The sequence below is a fragment of the Mesoplodon mirus genome (assembly GCF_964341445.2).
Source record: "Mesoplodon mirus genome assembly, chromosome: 7".
Lineage (NCBI taxonomy): Eukaryota > Metazoa > Chordata > Mammalia > Artiodactyla > Ziphiidae > Mesoplodon > Mesoplodon mirus.
In genome coordinates this window covers 98,309,052-98,333,469 of record NC_138983.1, presented here as the reverse complement: position 1 = coordinate 98,333,469, position 24,418 = coordinate 98,309,052, and the positions used below count along the sequence as shown (strand labels likewise).

The 24,418-nt window shown below is 45.6% G+C and overlaps 1 protein-coding gene across 1 annotated transcript in view; it reads right to left on the bottom strand.

Annotated features, from left to right (window-relative positions):
- The window catches only part of LOC309808896 (forkhead-associated domain-containing protein 1-like), a gene marked incomplete at its 3' end in the record, with an annotated part of 83,687 nt that overhangs the window by 2,914 nt on the left and 56,355 nt on the right, over positions 1-24,418 (bottom strand). Inside the window, exons 7-9 of the mRNA XM_082629467.1 lie at positions 15,643-15,744; positions 2,282-2,402; positions 1,471-1,595 (exon numbers count right to left, since the gene is read on the bottom strand). Of these exons, the coding sequence (XP_082485593.1) occupies positions 1,471-1,595; positions 2,282-2,402; positions 15,643-15,744 (348 nt within the window). The remainder of the gene's footprint in view (positions 1-1,470; positions 1,596-2,281; positions 2,403-15,642; positions 15,745-24,418) is intronic.

Sequence of the window (24,418 nt, the reverse complement as noted above, 5' to 3'; positions counted from 1 at the left end):
TCTTTTCCTGAGGGGAGGGTCACTAAGGAAGAGCCTGGGCTACAGGATCCAAGCACACAGTCCCCACCCGGTCTCTGCAGGCTAGCAGACACACCACCAGGGACACATCCCTGGTGTGTCTTCAATCATTATTCTGTGACCTTGGGTGAGGTACTTGACCTCCTGAAGCCTTACTTTTTCTTATCTGTTAAATGGGGACAATAATAGTAACTATGACACAAGGCTGCTACGATCGTTCAATGACATAAGGCATGGAGCCGGCTGAGCTCAACGCCTGGCACACAGTAAGCAGTTCACAGATGTCAGCTATTCTTCCTCCTGCTCTTTCGTTTAATTACTGCCAACCTTGGAGGATTGAGAGTTAGGAGGTTTCCTGCTCTGTGGTGTCAGTGGTGGGATGAGGGCTTGTTGCCAAGGGGAAGGTCAATCTTGGAAGCAGGACCATCAGGACATGAGATCCAGCTGAGCTCCCCACCTGGAGACGGTCCCTCCACTCCCAGCCTCAGAGAAGGAAGGTTCGATTTTATCAGGAAAACCAACACATTTCTGAAGACTCACATCTCTAGAAGTGTGAGCAAATGTCTAGAAAAATTGTAGGAGAAAATGCTGGTACAGAGAGGATGGCTTTATTATGTTTTCCAAAAGCTGGTTTAGACCAGCTGCCGCAGCAAGCCACGCTGATCAGAGCTGTCCATTGTCATGTGTCAATCAAACACCCGATCAAACATCCATTTAGGATACAGGGCACCTTCAACCTAACAATCAAATTACTTCTGAAAATCCTGGAAAACACAAACTATGCTCCCTAAGAAAGGAAGGTTTTCTTGGATAATACTCTTTAAATACTGTTTGACAATAATAACTATCATCTATTAAAGTGCTCGCTATGAGCTAGGCACTGGGATAAGCACTTTACATAATGATCTCCTTTAATTTTTCCATCATCATTTTACAGCTGGGAAATTGAAGTCCCAGAAAGGTTAGGAGGCTGCCCAAGGTCACAGAGCTTGCAGAGCTGGGATTAGGACACAGGTCTCTGATTCTAGAACTTGTGTCTTCTTAATCATCATGGCTCCCTTCTGCTGCCCTTTATGTGTTCATGTTTTTCAGTTTATAGCAAAAAGCAAATGTTAGGCAAGCTCATGGCATAATGTTGTACATTAGCTTGTTGAATCTTTTCTGCAGAATATAACATGTGATGTGAAAAGGAGGGCCCAGAGATTGTACGGGCCAGCATCAGTGCAATGTTATATCATGCTGTACACGACGGGAAGCCGCCTTTCTATTCAAACATTGGATCACTGGTACGGCCAGGCACCAACCAGTCCATACAGGTGTTAGCCCATCAGGGAGGACCTGGCCTCGAACCAATGATGTATACAGTGGTGCCAGGGCACACGGCTCGTGTCTGTCCTCATGCCCACCCTCCCCACGTGTCAGTCAATGCAGAGACAAAGTTTCTTTGGTTACCGTTCCGATCTCTACTCTTGAAAAAGTTGGCAAGTCAGGTTTTGCATCCAATATTTTCCGAACATTTTTTTCCATCCCGAGGGTCTTTAAGTCTAGAAATGATTCATCCATGTGGTCCTTGTGATCTATAAAAGAAATAATTTACACTCAAAAGAAAGGCTCAGGAAGAAGTTACTGCATGTAAAAGTCACAGCTGCTATTTACTGGACACTTACCACAGGCCAGTACTAATGAGCTCACCATCCTCCCTTGGCAGGTGAGGCATCGAGGCCCAGAGAGGTGACATGACTTGTCCAAGGCCACACAGCTCATATGAGGCTGCAGCCTCCCAGGGCGGGGGCACTGAGGGGGAACCTTCGGCCACAGGTGTGAGGATGGACTTGAACCCAGGCTTCTGTGTCCTAGCCCAGGGCTCCACCCAGCAGCAAGCTTGGTTTCTTGAAAGCCCTATTCCCTCTAAACAGGGTATTTATCCTGGGAAGTTCCCCAAGGTTGGTCCTTGCACAGCATGCGTCTATGAAAAAGTTTCCACTGGGCCACAGTGAAATAAGAAAAAGAAGGACAAGGTTCTGAGTTTTTCATGAAATCCTGTTTATTTAATATCAAGGCCTGCTCTTGACTCTGAGCTCATGCCTACACATCTATTTTTTTTCCTGCCCATCTTTTTTTTATAACTATGTTTTTTTAGTTATGAAATGATGGGGATAGAAGATGGTGGTCCTGGCAAATTGGTTAGTCCCTAAAGTGAACCCTCAAGTCTGGGGCCCATGGTTCTCAGCACAGAGGGATGACTAAGCAGGAGGAAACTTACTTGACAAGCTGGCCTTCTCAAGTTCTTTAATTCGCGCACGAAGCTCAGATAAGGCCTTTTTCTGACACTGAATGACTTCCTCATGTCGGGACCCTTTGCACTTGGCTCCTAGATCACTGAAGGACTGCTCCTGTGGCCAGAATGGTGAGGACAGCAGCTTTATCAGTGATCACAATCTCACTCTCTTGTATTTGAAGAAACATGAACAAATCATGGATTAGCAGAAACCCTGTCACTTACTTAGTACCTTGGAAAATATCATTACAGGGCTTCAGCAGAGAAGGAATTTAAAAATTTCATTTCGAATACAAAGTCACATCTAGGAAGATTTCCAACTTTCCTACCTACTTAGCATCATTATAAATAAGAGATCCCCCCTATGTTCCCTCCCCATGTTTTATTTCTTTTTTTCTTCTAATGTTCTTCTAAGCTTGGGTTTCCACTTGTTGTCATTCTGGTCTCATCTCTGAACAATCACATCAAATTTGCTCCTGGAGGGGCTTTTTTTTTTTGCCTGCACCATGAGGCATGCGGGATCTTAGTTCCCTGACCGGGGATCGAAACCGCGCCCCCTGCAGCGGAAGCACAGAGTCTTAATAACTGGAACACCAGGGAAGTCCCTGGAGGGGCTTTTATTTATTTATTTTTTTTCTGCGTTACGTGGGCCTCTCACTCTTGTGGCCTCTCCGGTTGCGGAGCACAGGCTCCGGACACGCAGGCTCAGTGGCCATGGCTCACGGGCCCAGCTGCTCCGCGGCATGTGGGATCCTCCCGGACCGAGGCATGAACTGGTGTCCCCTGCATCGGCAGGCAGACTCTCAACGCACTGCGCCACCAGGGAAGCCCCAGGTGGTTCTTATCGGCCAACTTGGGGAAAACCTTCTTCTCAGACTTTGTGGCTGAAAATGTAGTCTGCAGAGCTGTGCTATCGGTACCAGCTGGGAGCTGTTCAGAAATGCAGAATCCCAGGCTCCCCCCACCCGAGACCTGCTGAGTCAGAATCTGCATTTCAACAACATCCCCATATGATCCGTGGACACCTTTGAGTTGAGAGGTGCCACTGTAAAGTATCCTCTAATTGGCTGGTTTCTGGAAAAGTAAGTAGCAGTTTTGGCCATGTGTTTCCCCTGATATGCATGAAGAGAAAGACTGAAATACTATTGGTTGGTCTTGCACTCACTGAGACACAAACCAGGACCCGCAGTAACGACTGGGATTTGTATCAATAAAATCAGCTGCGGTATATAAACAAAGTACCATTTCTAGACATTTCAATAACCTTGCCTCTTCAAGTTGATCTTCAAGTTGATCTCTGAGTTTTAGGATTCAAGCTTCATGTTAATTCCTCCTACATCATTCACCCTCTTTAATTAATTTAGTTCCCAACAAGGAGTTGCTGAGATTCCTCCATCTAAGTACATGCCCTCTGTTTCTCATAGGAAAGCCCATTTCATCAGTTTCCAGTAGTAAAGAGAAGGACGGGGACCACCTTACCGATTCCTCTGCCATTAGCCGCTTGACTCTGGCTTTCAGCTTCTCCTCTTGCTGCGGTCTTTCCTCGGTCAGCTTCTCCTTCTCTGCCAGATGCTGCTGTAACTCTTCTTGCAGCAAATACTGCTGAGTTTCCCGAGAACTGTTGATCTTCATCTGAAATGAGGGGAAGGGGAACTGCAGCTGATGGGGGACAGGACTAACGCAGGAGTCATTTCCACTACCTTTGGGGGCGGGACAAAGGTTCACGAAACTTTCTTCAAAACACAGAAAAATGATGCTTAGCTTAGTAACTAATAGCGAAGTAGTAGAGCATCGTGGTTAAAAGCTCAGACTCTAGATCTAGATAGAATCTCAGCTCTAGTTCTTTCTAGACACTTCTTCGTATAGAAAATAAGTGGGTGAACTAAGGCAGGCCGTCTTCCTCCTCATTCATCCCTGCCGGCCGCTTGGGTGCGGGATTCCGTGGAGAGCATGGGCCCGTGAAGGGGCTCTGCAGCACGCCTACCTGACCTACTGCCCTTTCCAAATTGGCTTTAATGAGGTTTGCTCTGTTCCTCATTTCTTTCAGCTGAAGCAATTTCCTTCTGGAATCCTGCCGAAGCTTCTCTTCAACCTGAAAGGATGATGAAACCGAGGGCTTGCTGCTAATGTGATCATCATGCCCTCTGGGGAAACTCTTCTGGGGGGGCTAATGGCAGTGGGGGAGTCCCTGAGGGGTAGGGACAGCTGCAGCCCAGCACCAGGGGTCACAGGCATGCACAGGGTGGAGGCAAACTCACAGGGAGTTGCCCCCTATGGGAAAGGGCTGAGCTCTGCACCCGGGGCTCAACTATGTTCTACCGCACACTCCCATCCCAGCTCGGTCCCTAACCAGCCGTACGACACTCGGAAAGTTACTTCACTGCTCCGTGACTCAGTGTCCTCATCCGTCAAATGGGGATGATGATACTAGTATCACTGCATAGAGTTATTGTGGGGATTCAATGTTTGGAATAGTGCTTAAGGGCTCTGTGAGTGTGTTAAGTACCGTTGTAACCTATGAAAGGTGGACGGGAATGTCCGCCATACAGTCTCGTTCTAATAACTCGTGATGGGTACTTGGAAATGTTATGATTGGGTTTATTATCATAACTGTTTGTCGTTACCACTTTGAGCACACTCACTGGTGGTAACCTCTCTGGAGGCTTGCCAAAGCAATGTCTATTAAGAATTGCAGCCTGCAAAGGAAGGCCTTTAAAGTGGAGAAGCTTGCCTACTTTTCCCCCCTTGCTTGGGTAACAGTCAACACACGGTAAGCTTGGGCGTGCTCCACGCTACCCTTGGCTGGCCAGTGTAGGCCTCGCAGCTGCTCAGTTCTTGGATGCACCTGCTGAGCCCTGGGCCCTGGCACTAACAGGAAATGAGGCAAACTCTCGTAAATAAATGGAAAGTTTTTGTGCTGAAACAAATTCACAGGCTGTTTTTTTAGGGATCTGAAGAGGGGGATCACAGGGATGTAATAAAAGACCCAGAAAAGCCCTTAAGAGCTTTCTTCTGAGTAGTGTGGTCCAGTGGAAGAGCCTCTACCCAGCTCCGTTACCTTGGAAAAGTCATCTAAGCTCTCTGGGCCTTAGTTTTCTCCCAGGTCTAAACATGCTCTGACTTCTATGTCAGCAGCCTTTTTCATATGCTGCAAAAGCCAAGTCCAGCCTTGGACTCTGCCCTTATCTGTGCTCTGCATGAACAGCCCCCGTTCCCGTCCCCAAGCCTCAGAGTCACCTTCAACAGCCGCCCTGCTCCCTCTCTCACACTCGGGGGTCTCACGCCTGTCCTCCAACCCCTCTCACATGCAAGCTGGACTGTGACAAGTGGCCTCCTCGCCTCGAGTTTAGTTTCTTCCAGTGCAATCTTAACGGTACTGTGAGAGTTACCCAGCTGTAAGGCAGCTCTGTCCAACAGAACTTTCTGCAATGATACAGGTACTCTGAGCGAGGCTGTGTTGTCTAATATGGCAGCCACCAGGCACATCTGGGGATCGAGCACTCGAAATGGGGATGGTGTGACGGAGGAACTGAACTAAGAATTTTAGTTAATTTTCATTAATTTCAGTGTAAACAGTAGCATGTGGCTGTTTGCTATGCCAGGGTCACTGAAGTCAGACGAACCTGGAGTCAGACAAAACCGACTGTGCCATTGGGCTAGTTACTTTACTAGTAACTAGTAGCCTTGACTTTCTCATCTGTAAAATGGAGAGGATGATTTCTAGATCACAGCGCTGTTGTGAAGATGAAGAGATGAAATGTTCAAGGTAACTCCTAGTACGTGAGAAATTGTAACTACCATTTTCACCCTGATTACTGTCCACGAAAGTCATTGCATCAGTCACTTGTTCAGAAGCCTTAGTAGCTCCCCACTGCCTGTGTGGTACAGAGCTCAAGCACCTGAACTAAGGCAAAACACCAAGCCAGGGATTCAAGAAGCCCCTACGAACTCAACGAGGTAAATAAAACTGAATCCACACCTAGATAAACCATAATAAAACTGCTGGAAATCAAGGGAAAAGACAATCTTAAAAGCAACCGGAGAAAAAGACAGATTATGCAAAGGTACAACAGTTAGGCTTACAGATGACTTCTAAATAGAAATAATAGGAGCCACAAGACAATAGTGACATATCTAATGCTGTATCTAATGTGCTGAAAGAAAAGAATTGCCATTGTAGAATTCAATACGCAATCAAATGTGTTTTAAGAGTGAAGGTTAAATATACATCTCCAGACAGACACACAGGCACATTTGAGAATTTGTCATCAGCAGAGCCACAATGAGGGAAAACATTAAAGGGTATTCTTCAGACACAAGAAAAATGAACCCAGGTGGGTGATCAGAGATGCAGAAAAGACAAGCAACAGTAAGGGTAATGTGTGGATATGATACTGACTATAGAAAAACACTAATAATGTCTTGTGGGGTTTTAAGTATCAAGAGGAGTTTAGAAAATTACAGCAATGGCTTATAAATCTGGAGGGGGTAAGTGAAGTTAAGGTGTTTGAAACTCATTGCACTGTCAAGGAGAAGGGCATAATTATCAACTACTATTGCCTCTTGGTAAGTTAAGAATGCAGGGCTTCCCTGGTGGTGCAGTGGTGGAGAGTCCGCCTGCCGATGCAGGGGACATGGGTTCGTGTTCCGGTCCGGAAGGATCCCACATGCCACGGAGCGGCTGGGCCCGTGAGCCATGGCCGCTGAGCCTGTGCATCCGGAGCCTGTGCTCCACTACGGGAGAGGCCACAACAGTGAGAGGCCCGTGTACCGCAAAAAAAAAAAAAAAAAAAAAAAAGAATGCATATTGTAGTCTTCAGGATGACTACTAAGAGAATAGTAGAAGAGTGAAAAACTTAATTAATGTGTGATTTTGGTGAGTCAAGGATGAATGCTATTGTCTTACTATTACTAAGAGAATAGTAAAAAAGTCAAATATTTCCAAGCTAATAGAGGGGGAAAGTGGAATAAGAGAAAACCATCCACTCAGAAGGAGGCAAGAAAGGAGAGAAAAAGGAACATACCACAGATGGTACATCTGGTATTGAGCAAGAAGGTAGATTTAAACCCCAGTACACGAGTAATTACATAATATAAATGGACTAAAAGTCAAAGATTGTCAAACTGGATTTTGTAAAAATGATACGCTATCTGAAGGCATATGTCTAAACTTTAAGACAAAAATTGACAGAGAACATATGAAAAAGATATGGTATGAAAACTCTAACCAACAGAAAGCCAGTGGTGAAGCTGAATGACAAAGGAGACATTAAGGGAGAAACACTACTAGAGATGAAAAGGGATATTTCATGATGATCTAAAGTTTTGCTCTACAGGAAGTATTAGGATTCTAAATTTATATGCACCTAGTAACACAGCCTCAAAATATATAAAGCAAACATCGTTCATATTAAAAGAAGAAACACACAAATGACAAACATGTTGAGATTTTTAAAAACATTCTCAATGATGGAACAAAAAGACAAAAAAAATCAATATGAGAATTTAAGTTGGATCAACATCATTGGCAAACTTGATTTAATGGATCAATTCTTTCTTAGATAATTTCACAATTAAGATCTGAAGGCAGTCTAGGGTTGTGGTTACACACAGGAGCTTTGGAGTCAGGCAGACCTGGATTCAAGTTCTGCCACAACTACTTTATGCAAGTGAACTTGGATAACTTCCTTCACCTCTGTGAGCCCCAGTTTTCCCGACTGTAAAGTGGGGTTAATACCAGTATAGACCGCATGGGGTCATTGTGAGGATGAACAGAGATGATGCAGGTGGAGTGCTGGCCCCAGAGTGGTTCCCAGGCCGACCTGTCCCTGCCATACCTTGCTCTTTTCCCACAGCGTCATAGAGATCAGGCTCTGCTCGGTACTGCTCATTTTCAGCTCCACCCTGAGCTTCCTCATTTCTTTTTCCATGTCATGGATTTGCTGAAAGAGTTCCAACAACAGGGAAGTCAACTGCACAACTCATTTCATCCGGTTCATTAAGGCAGAAACCTAGTCTGGGATTCGCTTAACTCCTTCCCTTGGGGGACAATTCCACGTATTTGAGGCAAAGTAGACTTTCTTTCAACGGATGCAATGAAAGGGCTGGGTGAGGGAAAATTTGAGTTTCTTTTGAAGATCAGCATGGATCCTGGATTAAACAGTACAAGATACCTATCCACTCATTAGAGTCTCTTTCCTTGGGGCACATTTTTGAGTTCAATCTAAATAAGGGCTGTTTGGAAGACACAATGGGCACAGTTTGGAAGAAAAGAACAATGACATTTTTCTTTTTTCTCATTTGAGGCAGAGAAGTGTGCTCCTGACAGAGAGAAGAACACATGTCTCCTGCCTCCGTCCCAGGCACCGTCCTTCCCAACGGATGGAAAACGTATGCCTGGTGATGTGCACGAGGGTTCGGGCCGGTACAGGGGGTGAACATTTACATTGAGTGGTCATCTTTTCATTGTATTCATTTTTATGTTCACCTTCCATACAAGGCCAGTGATACATTTGCTTTTTATTTTGTTTTTATGAATTGTTGTAAAATTGAATGTATTTAAGTAAAAATATTTCAAGAAGAGTTGTGTTAATAACAGTGCTCAGGGCCGTGATAAAACTTGTGACAGTGGATCATGAAAGTCTGGGCATCACAAGTCCAGGGGTAGGGACCATGGTGAATTTCTAGCAGCATATGGTGGCCACCTCCCATCCCTTTCCCCAGGGGAAACCTGATGAGGGGCCTTGAGCCAACTGCCCAGAAAATCTGGGGAGAGTGTGTTTTCCATGGTCTTTTCACCCATCTCTTTGAGGCCAGCAAATCAAAGAATTAGGAGACTACATTAACAGACAAACACCCAGAAAGCCCCAGAGCTTGTGCTAGCTAATGGGCCAAGGAACCCCTCCAAAACCCTCAAGGCCACAATCTAGGCTTTCAGTGGACACCTAGGGGTCAGGAGGTTCAACGCACGGTTTTGCAGAGTTTTAACTCTTTCTCTTGGGCTTCCCACTTCTCCTTCTGGGCATCTTCCTTCTGTAACTCTTCTTTCAGCACTGAGCACTGTGGAGAAAAAGGACAAGGCCACGGGGGCTTGGCTGGGGGTCCCAAGTACCTGTGTTCATGCCCAGGAGTGTTTCCTGTTGTATAACCCAATCACACCTCTGAATTCTGAGAGGCGAGACCATTTGTGTGATGGGAGCAGGGGATCCTGCAGTCCTTCCCAGTTCACCCCTCTCCTGAGTTCTGAGGAATAGAGCATCTAAGTTCCTCTTCAAAAGCCAGCAAACTTCACTGCAGGGGAAATCCAGCTTTGTAGAGTCTGGGGACTTAGGGTGCAGGAATTGGGATGTTTTCACGCTGTGACCAGTGAGGGCGGAGGGGGCTGAGCCAGTGAGCTCAGGTCCATCTTAGGGCTTTTGTGCAGGTTGCATCTCAAAGAAACAACTGCCCCGACTGGTGTGGAGGGGTAAACGGAGCTGTCTTGCCCGAGGGCGGCTTGGCAACAGGCATTAAGGGCATAAGGATGGATGTGCCTTCTTTTTTTTTTTTTTTTTTTTTTTTTTTTTTTTGCGGTATGCGGGCCTCTCACTGTTGTGGCCTCCCCCGTTGCGGAGCACAGGCTCCGGATGCGCAGGCCCAACGGCCATGGCTCACGGGCCCAGCCGCTCCGCGGCATATGGGATCCTCCCAGACCGGGGCACGAACCCGTATCCCCTGCATCGGCAGGCGGACTCTCAACCACTGCGCCACCAGGGAGGCCCGATGTGCCTTCTTTTGACCCAGCAATTCCCACTTTAGGAATGTACCTTAAGGACAATGACTGGAGAAATAAGTAAATCTGTAGTTTCAAGGATGCTCTTCACAGAATTGTCAGTAACAGTGGAAGAAAAAAAAAAAAAAAGAGGAAACAACCCAAGTGTTGTTTATAACAGCAGACCACTTTATAACACTGGATACATCCAGGAGAAAGTATGTAGCTTTTAAGACGAATGATAAGAGCGTTGATTTATTAGCACGGGAAAATAGTAAGCATTTAAAAATTTAAAAAATGTGCATAGTATAAATTAACTATAAAATGATTGATTGATTGATTTCTAGGCAATATATAGAAATAAGACTGGAAGAACATACATGAAAATATTAACACTGATTTCTCAAGGTAGCATTTCCTCTCCTCTCTTTTTATTTTTTCTTCTCAATGTCATCTACTTATTTTTCTAAAATTAACACACATGATGTATGTCATTAAAAAAAAAAGGCATCTCAAATGATCACAAGAGCAGTACCCTTGGTGATGACGAGCCCTTGTGCTATTGGCCAGCACAGTCTAGAGGAGAAGGGACCTCATTCCAAGGTCAACGAGGAAGGGGAAATGGGGACATAAATCATCCAAATGCATTTCAGGAGGTAGAAGAGCCAAGCAGGTGCTGTCTTTGCAGATTCCTTCTACTTAGCACCAGCTCTGCATCCCCTTCCCGTCCCAAACACACACACACACACACACACACACACACACACACCACATTAAACAGCTATAGCACATGCCTGGGAAGACACTCTGCTTGGGAGAAACGAATGCAGAGGGCTTGGCCAGGCAGCTGACCCGGGGCAGAGGCAGAAGAGCACAACGAAAACCAGCCTCCCACTTCTCAGAAAACGATTTTGTCATCCCCATTTCACACATGGGGAAATGGAGGCCAAATAAGTTACAATAAAAGAAAGCTCTGGGGTGGGACCCTGGTGTGTCTGATCCCAAAGCTCGTGCAGTGCCTTTCACCAGCTCCAAACTGGGTATGGTACTACGTACCAGGTATTACTTACTGTGCCTTTTCCTTGGAACCTCAAGATCTGTTCTCACCCCACCCTCATGCAGACCTAGCTATCGGGTAGCCTCTGGGAATCTCTGAGTTGCCACCTGAGATGAAAGCTTTGAGGTTTTACCTTGACTCACAGAAACAGGCACATCATGCAAATACTGAGAAATCTTATCCTATAGAGTCAGGATTCTAAAGTTAGCATTGAAGGCAAGATTTGCAAAGGGTCAAAGTTACATGTAAAAAGCTCTTTGCTTGCCTACCACGTTCATCTTCCCTAGAGACATTCTACACACTAAAGTCTAAGGAAGAAATGAGCGTCTGCGTGTTTGCATCTGGATCTTCAGACGTTCTGCTTTGAAGACAGTTATGAGAACCAGCGGTGCTGGGACCACGATGCAGCCGTGTGGTCATCCTTGCTCACAGAGAGATCGTATTCTGTTTAATGTTAAACTTTGCAATGGCAGTATATGCTCATAGGTGGGTTTGTTGCTGGGATTAAACAAACTCATTTATAATAGGGGTTAGAAAATGTTTGCTGGATTTGAAAATCTATTATGCTTCTTCTGAGCCACATACACGCTGTCCTTTGAAAGGCTTCAGAGAAGTTGGCCACCTGCCCAGCAGCTACCCTCCCTGTGTCCTTGGGCACTGGCCTCATCTCACCACCGTGTGTCATGTGACTCCACTGTGTCTGCTTTTCGCAGCTACAATTTGCTGATGACCCGACACTCACTCTGGAGCTGAGGGCTTCGAGCTGGTGATCCTTTTCTTTGTTCTCACTTTTCAGTTGATTCACCTCCTGTTGTAGTTGTTGAACTTGACCATCCTTTACTAACACGTCTCTTTGCAAAGATGACACCATCTCTGTAAAAGAACCAAACCAAACCAAAACAAAAGACTCATGGAGGTCAAAGAGGCAGGAAGGATTATTGGCAACACCATGGCTCTCAGCCAACGTTCGGACAAGACGTTCAAAACCCGGGCCACCACCGGTGCCCGCCTAGAACTGGGGGGCTTTTTGCAAGGGTCCCAGAGCAGGAATGGGAATGAGAGCAAAGTCCACGGAACAGGGTTTGAGGCTTCAGTGAGAATGAGGGGCAGTCAGCACCAGCGAGAGGAGAAGCCTTTGGGGGCCCCTTGTGGGCACAGGCCAGGCAAAGCCGGGAGGAGAGGCCACACCATGGGCCTGCGGAACAAAGGCCCAGCACAGGGAAGTTCTAGGAATTCTGCTCCAGAGGCCAGGAGACGGGCGTGTGCCAGAGGGCACTGCTGGACACTATTGATGGGGTGGTTGGTTTCACAGTCCTCTGAGTTTGGAACCCTCTCTACCACTTATTAGCTTGGTGGTCTTGGACAAGCTATTTCACCTCCCACTGTCTGTCCCACACAGAGTTATTGTAAGGGTCAAATGATGCGGTATGTCCCAAGAACACAAAGTGGCTAAATTATGTTTGTTCCATGGCGCCTATGATTTTTCTCGGCAGCCAGCTTCCAAAATGGGCCCAATGATCCCTACCACCTAGAATTCATGCCTTGTGTAGCCCCTCCCACCCTGAATAGGGCTGCCATGGGTAACCAATATGATACTCTGGAAATGACGGACTGTTTCCTCTCAGGCTGGGTCATAAAACACACTGTGGCCTCCTCTTTGCTCTCTCTCGAATTACTCACTCTGGGGGAAGCCAACTGCTGTGTTGAGGAAACTCAAGCAGCCCTAGAGAGAAGCATGTGTGCTCAGGGACTAAGGCCTCCGGCCAATAGCCACATGAGCAGCCATTCTGAAGGGGGATCCTCCGGCTCCCCCCGAGGCTTTAGATGACATGACTGATGCCCCAGCCGACATCTTGCCTGCAACTCATGAGAACTAAGTCACCCCCCCCTCAAATTCCTGAACTACAGAAACTGGGGGAGATAATAAATATTGGTTGGGGTTTTATCCATTACATTTTGGGGTAACTTGTTATGCAGCAATAGATAACTACTCCATTACTGTAGTATCATTTTTTTTAACATCTTTATTGGAGTATAATTGCTTTACAATGGTGTGTTAGTTTCTGCTTTATAACCAAGTGAATCAGTTATGCATATACATATCTCCCCATATCTCTTCCCTCTTGCATTGTAGTATCATTTTGAATAAAAGTGGGAAGAAGGGTGCATAAATGCAGTGGTATTGGGTTATCTCCTACGGTTCTTTTCTTAAAAGAACATCAGGCCCAGTTTTAGTGGTAGGTTTCAATCAAGAATGTCTATGAAATAAAGCACAAAATGCTCCAGAATTTCATTTTAAAAATGAGCTTTGCCTCCAGGACACAGTTCAGTTACTTGGAAATCCCTCTGGGGCTTGCCACACTTTGAGTGGGTCCAGCCCATCTCAAGCATTATCCCAACCCAGGTCTGTCCGACTCCCTGATCGGAGAAGGTGGGATCTGAGACAGGCTTTGTGCTTGGATGAGGTTTCACTGGCCGACATACGGGAGGAAGGTGAGGACCAGCGAGTTCATCCTTCCATTCCTGGTGCCCAGAACAGCACCTAGCCTGGGGGAGGTGCTCAGAAAATATCTGAGGACATCCCAAGTGAGGGAGGAGAATAAGCAGAGACCTGGGGGCAGCAGGGGGTGGGGCTGGGTGTGATTAAGTTGCAGAGTGAGGCAGAAGAAAAGCACAGATTCATACAGAGATGGGGATTCACGTGCGACTCAATGCTGTGCCTGGCTTCTACAGCTGTGGGCATGTTTCCTGCTACGCGCTGGCTGCCTTCAGAGTGATGTGCCCCTCTGAGGCTCACTGCCTCCTCCCTGTCACCTGCTTCTCTCCCTCCCCTCGTCTGTGAGTGGTCCCATCCTCTTCAGGTCTCTAGGCATGTCAGTTTCGGCTTAAAAAACTCCACTGGATTCCCAACACCCTTGGAATAAAAACCCAGACCCCCCGACCCTGCCCAGCCCCACAATCCTCTGTTCACTCCACGCAGCCTCGCTTGCCCTTGGCTTGTCCTTGCCCACCTGAAACAGGTCCTCTCTAAAAGAAGGACATAGCCGTGGAGGATACAGCATAAACTGGTTAGAATCGGCTAGGTCCAAGGGGGCGTAAGATTCGACTTCCAGGGGAACTGGAGCCCCATTACAGGCTCATTGTAATACATGAGCAAAATGACACACGCACCAGCACCAGGACTGTTCCGAGGCTGACCATAAAGGTCAAAAAGTGGGTGGTGGGGCTTCCCTGGTGGCGCGGTGGTTGACAGTCCGCCTGCCGATGCAGGGGACATGGGTTCGTGCCCCGGTCCGGGAAGATCCCACATGCCATGGAGCGGATGGGCCCGTGAGCCATGGCCACTGAGCCTGCGTGTCCAGAGCCTGTGCTCCGCAACGGGAGAGACCACAACAGCGAGAGGCCCGCGTACAGAAAAAAAAAAAAAAAAAAGTGGGTGTTGGCCCAATTCCTGGAAATCCCCGCCCCTTCCCCAAAATATTAGAGTTGTCCCAATCCTCCCACTCATTAGCCTATAAAATTACCCAGCCCATAAAAACTAACCGCCCCATATTTGGGGGCCTCTAGCCTTCTGAGATGGCCCACACTCTGTCTGTGGAGTGTGTTTCTCTCTAAAGAAATCCACTTCTTACTTTGTCTCTCACTGAATTCTTTCTGCGATGAGACATAAAGAACCTGAGCTTTAGTAAGTCCCGAGACCAGATGCATGATCTCGATTAAACGATAGTGGGTTCTGACTGGGTTCGAGTCCCAGCCCACGGGTTCAAGTCCCACCTGAGTTCCATGGTTGCACACCCACTAAGCTGGTCCCCCTTGGCCTCCCCCCTTGAAGCGCTGGCCACCACGACACACAGTTTATTTTCTCCACAGCACCACTGCTCTCTGAAGTGGGCTTGTTTATTCATCCGTTTACTTTTATTGTCTGTCACCCCCTCCCAAATCTGTGAGTACAGGAATCTGACTGTCTTGCTTGGCTCTCCCTCCCCGGAGCCTGGAACGGGGCCTGACACCTAGAAGGAGCTCAAGAAACATGTGGAAGCAATGAAGGAATCCAGGGAATCAAAGCTCAGTCACAGCTGTGCATTGGCTGCCCCTCTCCCAACCCAAGCCCTTTATCAGGGAACCACCTCTGATCAAATTAGAAAATGGTTTCCTTTGGGCCCAAGTGCACTCGGCTGAAATGGGTGAGACTATGGGTGCCTTAAAGGAGTGACCCCATTTTGTCCATGCTCTAGTTTGCACTCAGGCTGCTTTGTGGAACCACCCAAGCCACAAGGCGACCTGTGTTCTCCCTGGTGGGGCCAGTGCTCAGGAGACCTTGTAGCCAAGAGATACCATTCTCTCAAATATTTACCAGGCCCTGCCCTCGGAACTGGGTGGCAAGAAACCTCCACTGAGGGAGAACTCTAATGCACCGACACGGGTGATCCCTGAGGCTGCACCCATGTCACGGGCACAGGTGCGCTGGTTGACTGGTGATGTCTGCAGGGGGAGGGCAGAAGCTCTGGGGCCTGAATGCAGAAGGGCCTCACCTGACGTGATTGCGGCGTCCCTCCTTAAGTTCTCGGCCTCGTGCTTCAGGGAGGTGATTTCCAGGGTCTGGCTCAGCACCTGGTTGTAGCCTTGCTGTAGGGCACTGATCTGTGGAAGGAGGCAACACACAGTCAGAGGGGGTCAGCCAGGCCTGCAGGACACGCCGGTACTTCTCCAACGTTGGGCAAAGAGTCGGGCTGATCTTGGATCGGGGTGTTGGGGAAACCAAGGTTTTCAGTTGTCACTAGTGGAAGGGGCAGGAGGGGCCTGTTCCTTCAGTGACCACCATGTCATCGGTCCTCAAGACACGAACCTTATCTTTGTGGCCACCCAGGGGCTCCGGTGCTGCTGTCTTCCTATGACCTGTGGGTTTTCAGCCATAAATAGACCAGCTGTTGGTTCCAGATCATCCAGCACTGACTGGATGCACAGCAAAGTTCAAGAGCCGGGAGCAGGTTATGAAAGGAATTCCCTCTAATGAGAATAGAGGGTAGTTTATACCTCACAGAACACTCCAGAGTTTACAGAGCCCGTTCACACATGCTACACTGATACTCGTCACAGCGTTGCTGAAGGCTGACGTTCCCATTAATGTGCCCATTTTGCAAGGGAGCCAGGTTGAGACTCAGAGAGGCGAGGCCCCCTGCTCGGGATCACGTGGCTGGTCAGACGTGGAGTCTGATTCAAACCCAGTCTTTAGTTGCCTGGTTCCTCCTTCCCAGGTGGCTCTAGGAATGAGCGTGAGAAGTTGGAGGCTGTAAAGCATGGCATGGACTCGGGAGCCGGACTGTGGCCTTCAAGTCCTGTCTCTGCCAGTGAACGGGCTTTGTGAACACAAGGAGGACACCATATTCTGTTTCCTTTTGTTCAGTCTGCACGCGGGGTGATGGTAGTCCCAACCTGATAGGATTGTTAGAAGTATTTTAATAAGTTAACATGTGTACAGGTGCTCAGATCAAGCCTGGCACACGGCACAGGGGGATGAGCTATGACGGTCCTCTCCTCTGACTACCCACGGGGTGTTTTCTTTCTTTTGTTTTGGGTTTATTTTGGTTTTTTTTTGCTGTATGCGGGCCTCTCACAGTTGTGGCCTCTCCCATTGCAGAGCACAGGCTCCGGTCGCGCAGGCTCAGCGACCATGGCTCAGGGGCCCAGCCACTCCGCGGCATGTGGTATCTTTCCGGACCGGGGCACGAACCCGTGTCCCCTGCATCGGCAGGTGGACTCTCGACCACTGCGCCACCAGGGAAGCCCTCACGGTGTGTTTTAGCTTCAACTTCCCTCGTCCGTCTCTGGGGAAGGTAGTTGGTAATCTTTATGTGTGCATTTGTAAGCCTTGCCAGGCTCACTTAAACGCCAGTGTGGTTGTTATTAAGAGGAAATACAGGGGCTTCCCTGGTGACGAGGTGGGTGACAGTCCGCCTGCCGATGCAGGGGACGCGGGTTCGTGACCCAGTCCGGGAAGATCCCACATGCCGCGGTGCGGCTGGGTCTGTGGGCCATGGCCGCCGAGCCTGCGCATCCGGAGCCTGTGCTCCGCAATGGGAGAGGCCACAACAGTGAGAGGCATGTGTACCACAAAAAAATAATAATAATAAAAAAATAAAGGAAATACAGGAATCGTGGGTGGGAGCACCACAGGCCGGCTCTATCTATGGCTGCTGTGAGCACCCTCTAAGTCCATGGCTCAGAGCCCCCTCAAGGGCGGGCCCCCCTCCAGGAGTCTAGGTCTACACGTGGGGTGCGGAAGGCTCTCCATCAAATGCAACGTTGGTAAGGGCCCGAAAGTAGCTGCCAGGCCTCGGCCTCCACAGAGCAGGTACCCGAGAGGCCGGGAAAGAGAGCTGGGCCCAGAACCCCCTCCCTCTCGGTCTGATGTGGCCAGACTGCTTGTTCTGAGTGGCCCGGACATTCCCACCTCAAGGTGCACTGTGGGCCTTTGCCCTGTGATTTTTCAGATGTCAGGCCTCAGTACTCCCACAGGGACACGTTTATTGGGGCATAAATGTCAAGCAATCCGTAGACAGGACAAGAGCTAGCTTGTTTTGTTTTTTGTTTTTTTTTTTTTGCTGTACGCGGGCTTCTCACTGTTGTGGCCTCTCCCGTTGTGGAGCACAGGCTCCGGATGCGCAGGCTCAGTGGCCATGGCCCACGGGCCCAGCCGCTCCGCAGCATGTGGGATCTTCCCAGACCGGGGCACGAACCTGTGTCCCCTGCATCGGCAGGCGGACTGTCAACCACTGCACCACCAGGGAAGCCCCACTAGCTTGTTTTGATAGATCAAAATGGAAGTGACAAGGAGAAGGATGCAATTTCTTTTCCTTTTTTAAAAATAAATTTTATTTATTTATTAATTTATTTTTGGCTGCGTTCGGTCTTTGTTGCGGTGCATAGGCTTATTGCGGCACCTTCTCTTGTTGCGGAGCCTGGGCTCTAAGCACACGGGCTTCAGTAGTTGTGGCACGAGCGCTCAGTAGTTGTGGCGCACAGGCTTACATGCTCCACGGCAGGTGGGATCTTCCCGGACCAGGGCTCGATCCCGTGTCCCCTGCACTGGCAGGCGGATCCCTAACCCCTGTGCCACCAGGGAAGTCCTGGGTGCAATTTCTTTGTTCTCCTAAGGTAAGGTTGCCAGATTTAGGGGAGGAAAAAAGGATGTTCACTTAAAATAGGATTTCAGATAATGAATAATATTTCAGTGCAAATGTGTCCCATGCAATATTTGGGACACACACTACAACGAAATTCTAAAATTCAAATTTAACTGGGTGTCCTTACTTTATCTGGCAACCCCACCCGAAGAGAGTTCCTAAACTTCAGTCATTCATATACCACTTTCACTATTTTTCCCATGTCTCTTGGCTAGTCCCACTATAATTTCTTAGCGTTTTTCGTAGATGCAGCTCCCTTTTTAAACTTAAAAACGTGCATTAAATTAAAAATAACTGTTATAAGAGTAAATAGAGACTCAGTGTCTTAAATAAAAATAATCCCTCCAAAAGAAGTAATACAGGAAATTCCCTGTTTACAATCAGACCAGGTTGCGGGCATCACGCTAAAAAAAAAAAAAAAAAAAAAGATTGGGGGGAGGTGGTGGGCATGCCCAGGTAATGGAGTTCGGGCGTGCTGATATGGCCACCAGATGGCGCTCACAGCCTTTGGTCTTGGTTTGTATCCTTGGAAATCTTGTCATTATTACTCTGGTAGAATTAACAGAACCGTCAAGGTCTCACAAGTTTTCTGACTCGTTTCATACACCATCATGGTTCAGAGTCTAGGACATTTGGGGCAGTTACACTTACTTTTTCCCTGGGGCACCTGAGACATTATTGGGGGGGGTCTATGCTAGAAGTTGCGGGGACACAGGCCACTCTGACCCCCACTCTCCCCAAGGCTATACTTTTGCATGTTTGTGCTTTGGAAACTTTGAGTGAAAAAATTATTTCACATCTTACTTTTCTCTGTTGGGGGGAACTACAACTTTTCCATAAAAGGTCCTTGGAACACTGAAAGTGTTTGTAAGCTCTTCTCAGCTTAATGCTTTTATTTGCATGATACCAGAGATAGAACACACAGAGACAAACTTCCAGAAGGGAAAACATACGTTCCCCTCTAAGACTCCAGTGGTTTTGACAGATTGAAAATATTTCAATCTGAGTGTCAGAGTTTTAGGATTTTGGATTGCTGGAAAACTCCAAAGAGTCTTCAAACCTCTTTGATACTTTTACTATCAAAGTAAATATCCATATTGTTTGTAATGGCATAAATTCCAAGATGTTTAATGTCTGTTAAGCTGTGTAATAAAATGGGCACTGAATCATAAGAAAGTTAAGAGTGCTAGGAGGAGTGATTCTTTCAGGATGATAATTTGGTTTCTAATTAGCACAGGCGTATAAGAGCACATGGAGGTAAGAATTTTCTAGTGATACTGTAGCAGATCGAAGATCTCTGAGAGCAAATCATTATGCACACACCTTCGGGGACCAGGGAAAACACATAAAGTAATCAGAACCATAAATCAACCTGCCATGTGGCTTACACTTCTGGTGGAATGCTCTGCAGGCAGTAGAATAGTTAAGAAAAATGTCAGTGGTTGAAACTCGATTTGAGTTCAAACCGATGGAGCCTCTGGTTCATATATGCCTTGCTATAAAATATTCTTCTTCAGTTATAAGTGAAGCTCCAGTGGTAGGGGAGGCAAGAGCATGATGCATCAGTGTAATTATTTCTAGATAATTTCTTTGTAAAAAAACATTTTTTCCCCAAGATATCGGCAGCCACTTTAAATAATACTCAAATTGGGACCGGCTGATATTCAAAGATATGTGGAAATTATATAATATTCTATGTCAAATATATTTCAATTATTTAAAAAATGGTATGTGGGGAATTCCCTGGCAGTCCAGTGGTTAGGACTCTGTGCTTCCACTGCTGGAGGCCTGGGTTTGATCCCTGGTCAGGGAACTAAGATCCTGCAAGCCGCGTGGTATGGCCAAAAATAAAAAAGGTATGTGGGAATAATTCAGCCTCATCCATGTACCTGAAAAAGACATGTCATTTTCTCAGGAAACCTCTGAAATGGGAGAATAACTGAAAGGAATATTTCAGCAAAATTGGGTTCAGTTCAAGAAAAAGATGCTCATTAATGTGTCAGCTACATGTCAAGGTAGCTGTTTGCACTAATAATTCCTACAGGACCTGTTACTTTCATTGTTTTTTCAAAACCAGGTTTGAAGGAGAGTCATTAGTTCATTTAAATATTAGAGCATGTATTTGTTGACTTGTTTTTTCTGTCTCCCTCACTAGAGCATAACAGGGGGAAGGATCATGTCTGTCTTGTTCTCTGCTGAATTCTCAGAGCCTGGAAGAGAGCATGGCACGGGATAGGCCCCCCAAAATATTTCTTTGGATTAATGGACGGATGGGTGGATGGATGAATAAAGAACAGACAAACAGACACGGTCCTAACAGAGTTCTAGAAGGTTACTGGGCCCAACCTTTGCCTTCATGGAGCTTACAGTTTCCTGCTAGAATCTCCTAGGTTCACCATACACAATCTGTGTCCTTTCTAGAGCACCATTTCTAGGATTGAAACTGTGTACCTAGAATCGGTTACAGAGGGAAAGACAGTAAACAGAGAACAAGAGAACAAAGGCCCCCAAGCATTGACTATGGTTTTTTTTTTTCCTCTCTCCTTTTTTAAAATGTTTATTTATTTATATTTTTCTTATTAGTCACCCATTTTATACACATCAGTGTATACATGTAAATCCCAATCTCTCAATTCATCATACCACCGCCACCACCCCCTGCCGCTTTCTCCCCTTGGTGTCCATACGTTTGTTCTCTACATGTGTGTCTCCATTTCTGCTCTGCAAACTGGTTCATCTTTACCATTTTTCTAGGTTCCACATATATGCGTTAATATATGATATTTGTTCTTCTCTTTCTGACTTACTTCACTCTGTATGGCAGTCTCTAGATGCATCCACGTCTCTACAAATGACCCAATTTTGTTCCTTTTCATGGCTGAGTAATATTCCATTGTACATATGTACCATTTCCTCTTTAACCATTCGTCTGTTGATGGGCATTTAGGTTGCTTCCATGATCTGGCTATTGTAAATAGTACTGCAATGAACACTGGGGTGCATGTGGCTTTTTGAATTATGGTTTTCTCTGGGTATATGCCCAGTAGTGGGATTGCTGGGTCCTATGGTAATTCTATTTTTCGTTTTGTAAGGAACCTCCATACTGTTCTCCATCGTGGCTGTATCAATTTACATTCCCACCAACAGTGCAAGACGGTCCCCTTTTCTCCACACCTTCTCCAGCATTTGTTGTTTGTAGATTTTCTGATGATGCCCATTCTAACTGGTGTGAGGTGATACCTCATTGCAGTTTTGATTTGCATTTCTCTAATAATTAATGATGTTGAGCAGCTTTTCATGTGCTTCTTGGCCAGCGGTATATCTTCTTTGGAGAAACGTCTATTTAGGTCTTCTGCACATTTTTGGATTGGGTTGTTTGTTTTTTTAATATTGAGCTGCATGAGCTCTTTATATATTTTGGATATTAATCATTTGTCAGTTGCTTCCTTTGCAAATATTTTCCCCCAGTCTGAGGGTTGTCTTTTCATCCTGTTTATGGTTTCCTTTGCTGTGCAAAAGCTTTGAAGTTTCATTAGGTCCCATTTGTTTATTTTTGTATTTATCTCCATTACTCTAGGAAGTGGATCAAAAAATATCTTGCTGTGATTTATGTCAAAGAGTGTTCTTCCTATGTTTTCCTCTAAGAATTTTAGAGTGTCTGGTCTTACATTTAGGTCTCTAATCCGTTTTGAGTTTATTTTTGTGTATGGCGTTAGGGAGTGTTCTAATTTCATTCTTTTACATGTAGCTGTCCAGTTTTCCCAGCACCACTTATTGAAGAGACTGTCTTTTCTCCACTGTATATCCTTGACTCCTTTGTCATAGATTAGTTGACCATAGGTGTGTGGGTTTATCTCTGGGCTTTCTATTCTGTTCCATTGACCTATATTTCTGTTTTTGTGCCAGTACCACATTGTCTTGATTACTGTGGCTTTGTAGTATAGGCTGAAGTTAGGGAGTCTGATTCCTCCAGCTCCGTATTTTTCCCTCAAGACTGCTTTGGCTATTCGGGGTCTTTTGTGTCTCCACACAAATTTTAAGCTTTTCTATTCTAGTTCTCTAAAAAATGCCATTGGTAATTTGATAGGGATTGCATTGAATCTGTAGATTGCTTTGGGTAGTAGAGTCATTTTCACAATATTGATGCTTCCAATCCAAGAACATGGTATATCTCTCCATCTGTTGCTATCATCTTTAATTGCTTTCATCAGTGTCTTACAGTTTTCTGCATACAGGTCTTTGTCTCCCTAGGTAGGTTTATTCCTAGGTATTGTATTTTTTGGTTGCAGTGGTACATGAGAGTGTTTCCTTAATTTCTCTTTCAGATTTTTCATCATTAGTGTATAGGAATGCAAGAGATTTCTGTGCATTCATTTTGTGTCCTGCAACTTGACCAAGTTCATTGATTAGCTCTAGTAGATTTCTGGTGGCATCTTTAGGATTCTCTCTGTAGAGTATCCTGTCATCTGCAAACAGTGACAGTTTTACTTCTTCTTTTTCAATTTGGATACCTTTTATTGCTTTTTCTTCACTGATTGCTGTGGCTAGGACTTCCAAAACTATGTTGAAGAATAGTAGTGAGAGTGGACATCCTTGTCTTGTTCCTGATCTTAGAGGAAATGCTTTCAGTTTTTCACCATTGAGAATGATGTTTGCTGTGGCTTTGTCATATATGGCCTTTACTATGGTGAAGTAGGTTCCCTCTATGCCCACTTTCTGGAGAGTTTTTATCATAAATCAGAGTTGAATTTTGTCAAAAGCTTTTTCTGCATCCATTGAGATGATCATATGGTTTTTCTTTTTCAATTTGTTAATATGGTGTATCACATTGATTGATTTGCATATATTGAAGAATCCTTGCCTCTTTGGGATAAATCCCACTTGATCATGGTGTATGATCCTTTTCATGTGTTGTTGGATTCTGTTTGCTAGTATTTTGTTGAGGATTTTTGCATCTATATTCATCAGTGATATTGGTCTGTAATTTTCTTTTTTTGTAGTATCTTTGTCTGGTTTTGGTATCAGGGTGATGGTGGCCTCAGAGAATGAGTTTGGGAGTGTGCCTTCCTCTGCAATTTTTTGGAAGAGTTTGAGAAAGATGGGTGTTAGCTCGTCTCTAAATGTTTGATAGCATTCACCTGTGAAGCCTTCTGGTCCTGGACTTCTGTTTGTTGGAAGATTTTTAATCACAGTTTCAATTTCATTACTTGTGATTGGTCTGTTCATATTTTCTATTTCTTCCTGGTTCAGACTTGAAAGGTTATAACTTTCTAAGAATTTGTTCATGTCTTCCAGGTTGTCCATTTTATTGGCATAGAGTTGCTTGTAGTTGTCTCTTAGGATGCTTTGTATTTCTGCGGTGTCTGTTGTAACTTCTTTTTCCTTTCTAATTTTATTGATTTGAGTCCTCTCCCTCTTTTTCTTGATGAGTCTGGCTAATGGTTTATCAATTTTGTTTAACTTCTCAAAGAACCAGCTTTTAGTTTTATTGATCTTTGCTATTGGTTTCTTTGTTTCTATTTCATTTATTTCTGCTCTGATCTTTATGATTTCTTTCCTTCTGCTAACTTTGGGTTTTGTTTGTTCTTCTTTCTCTAGTTCCTTTAGGTGTAACGTTAGATTGTTTATTTGAGATTTTTCTTGTTTCTTGAGGTAGGCTTGTATAGCTATGAACTTCCCTCTTAGAACTATGGGATGCTTTTGCTGCATCCCATAGGTTTTGGATCGTCATGTTTTCATTGTCATTTGTCTCAAGGTATTTTTTGATTTCCTCTTTGATTTCTTCAGTGATCTCTTGGTTATTTAGTAACGTACTGTTTAGCCTCTATGTGTTTGTGGTTTTTACAGGTTTTTCCCTGTAATTCATTTCTAATCTCATAGCGTTCTGGTCAGAAAAGATGCTTGATATGATTTTAATTTTCTTAAATTTCCTGAGGCTTGATTTGTGACCCAAAACGTGATCTATCCTGGAAAATGTTCCATGCGCACTTGAGAAGAAAGTGTAATCTGCTGTTTTAGGATGGAATGTCCTACAAATATCAATTAAATCTATCTGGTCTATTGTGTCATTTAAAGCTTGTGTTTCCTTATTAATTTTCTCTTTGGATGATCTGTCCATTGGTATAAGTGAG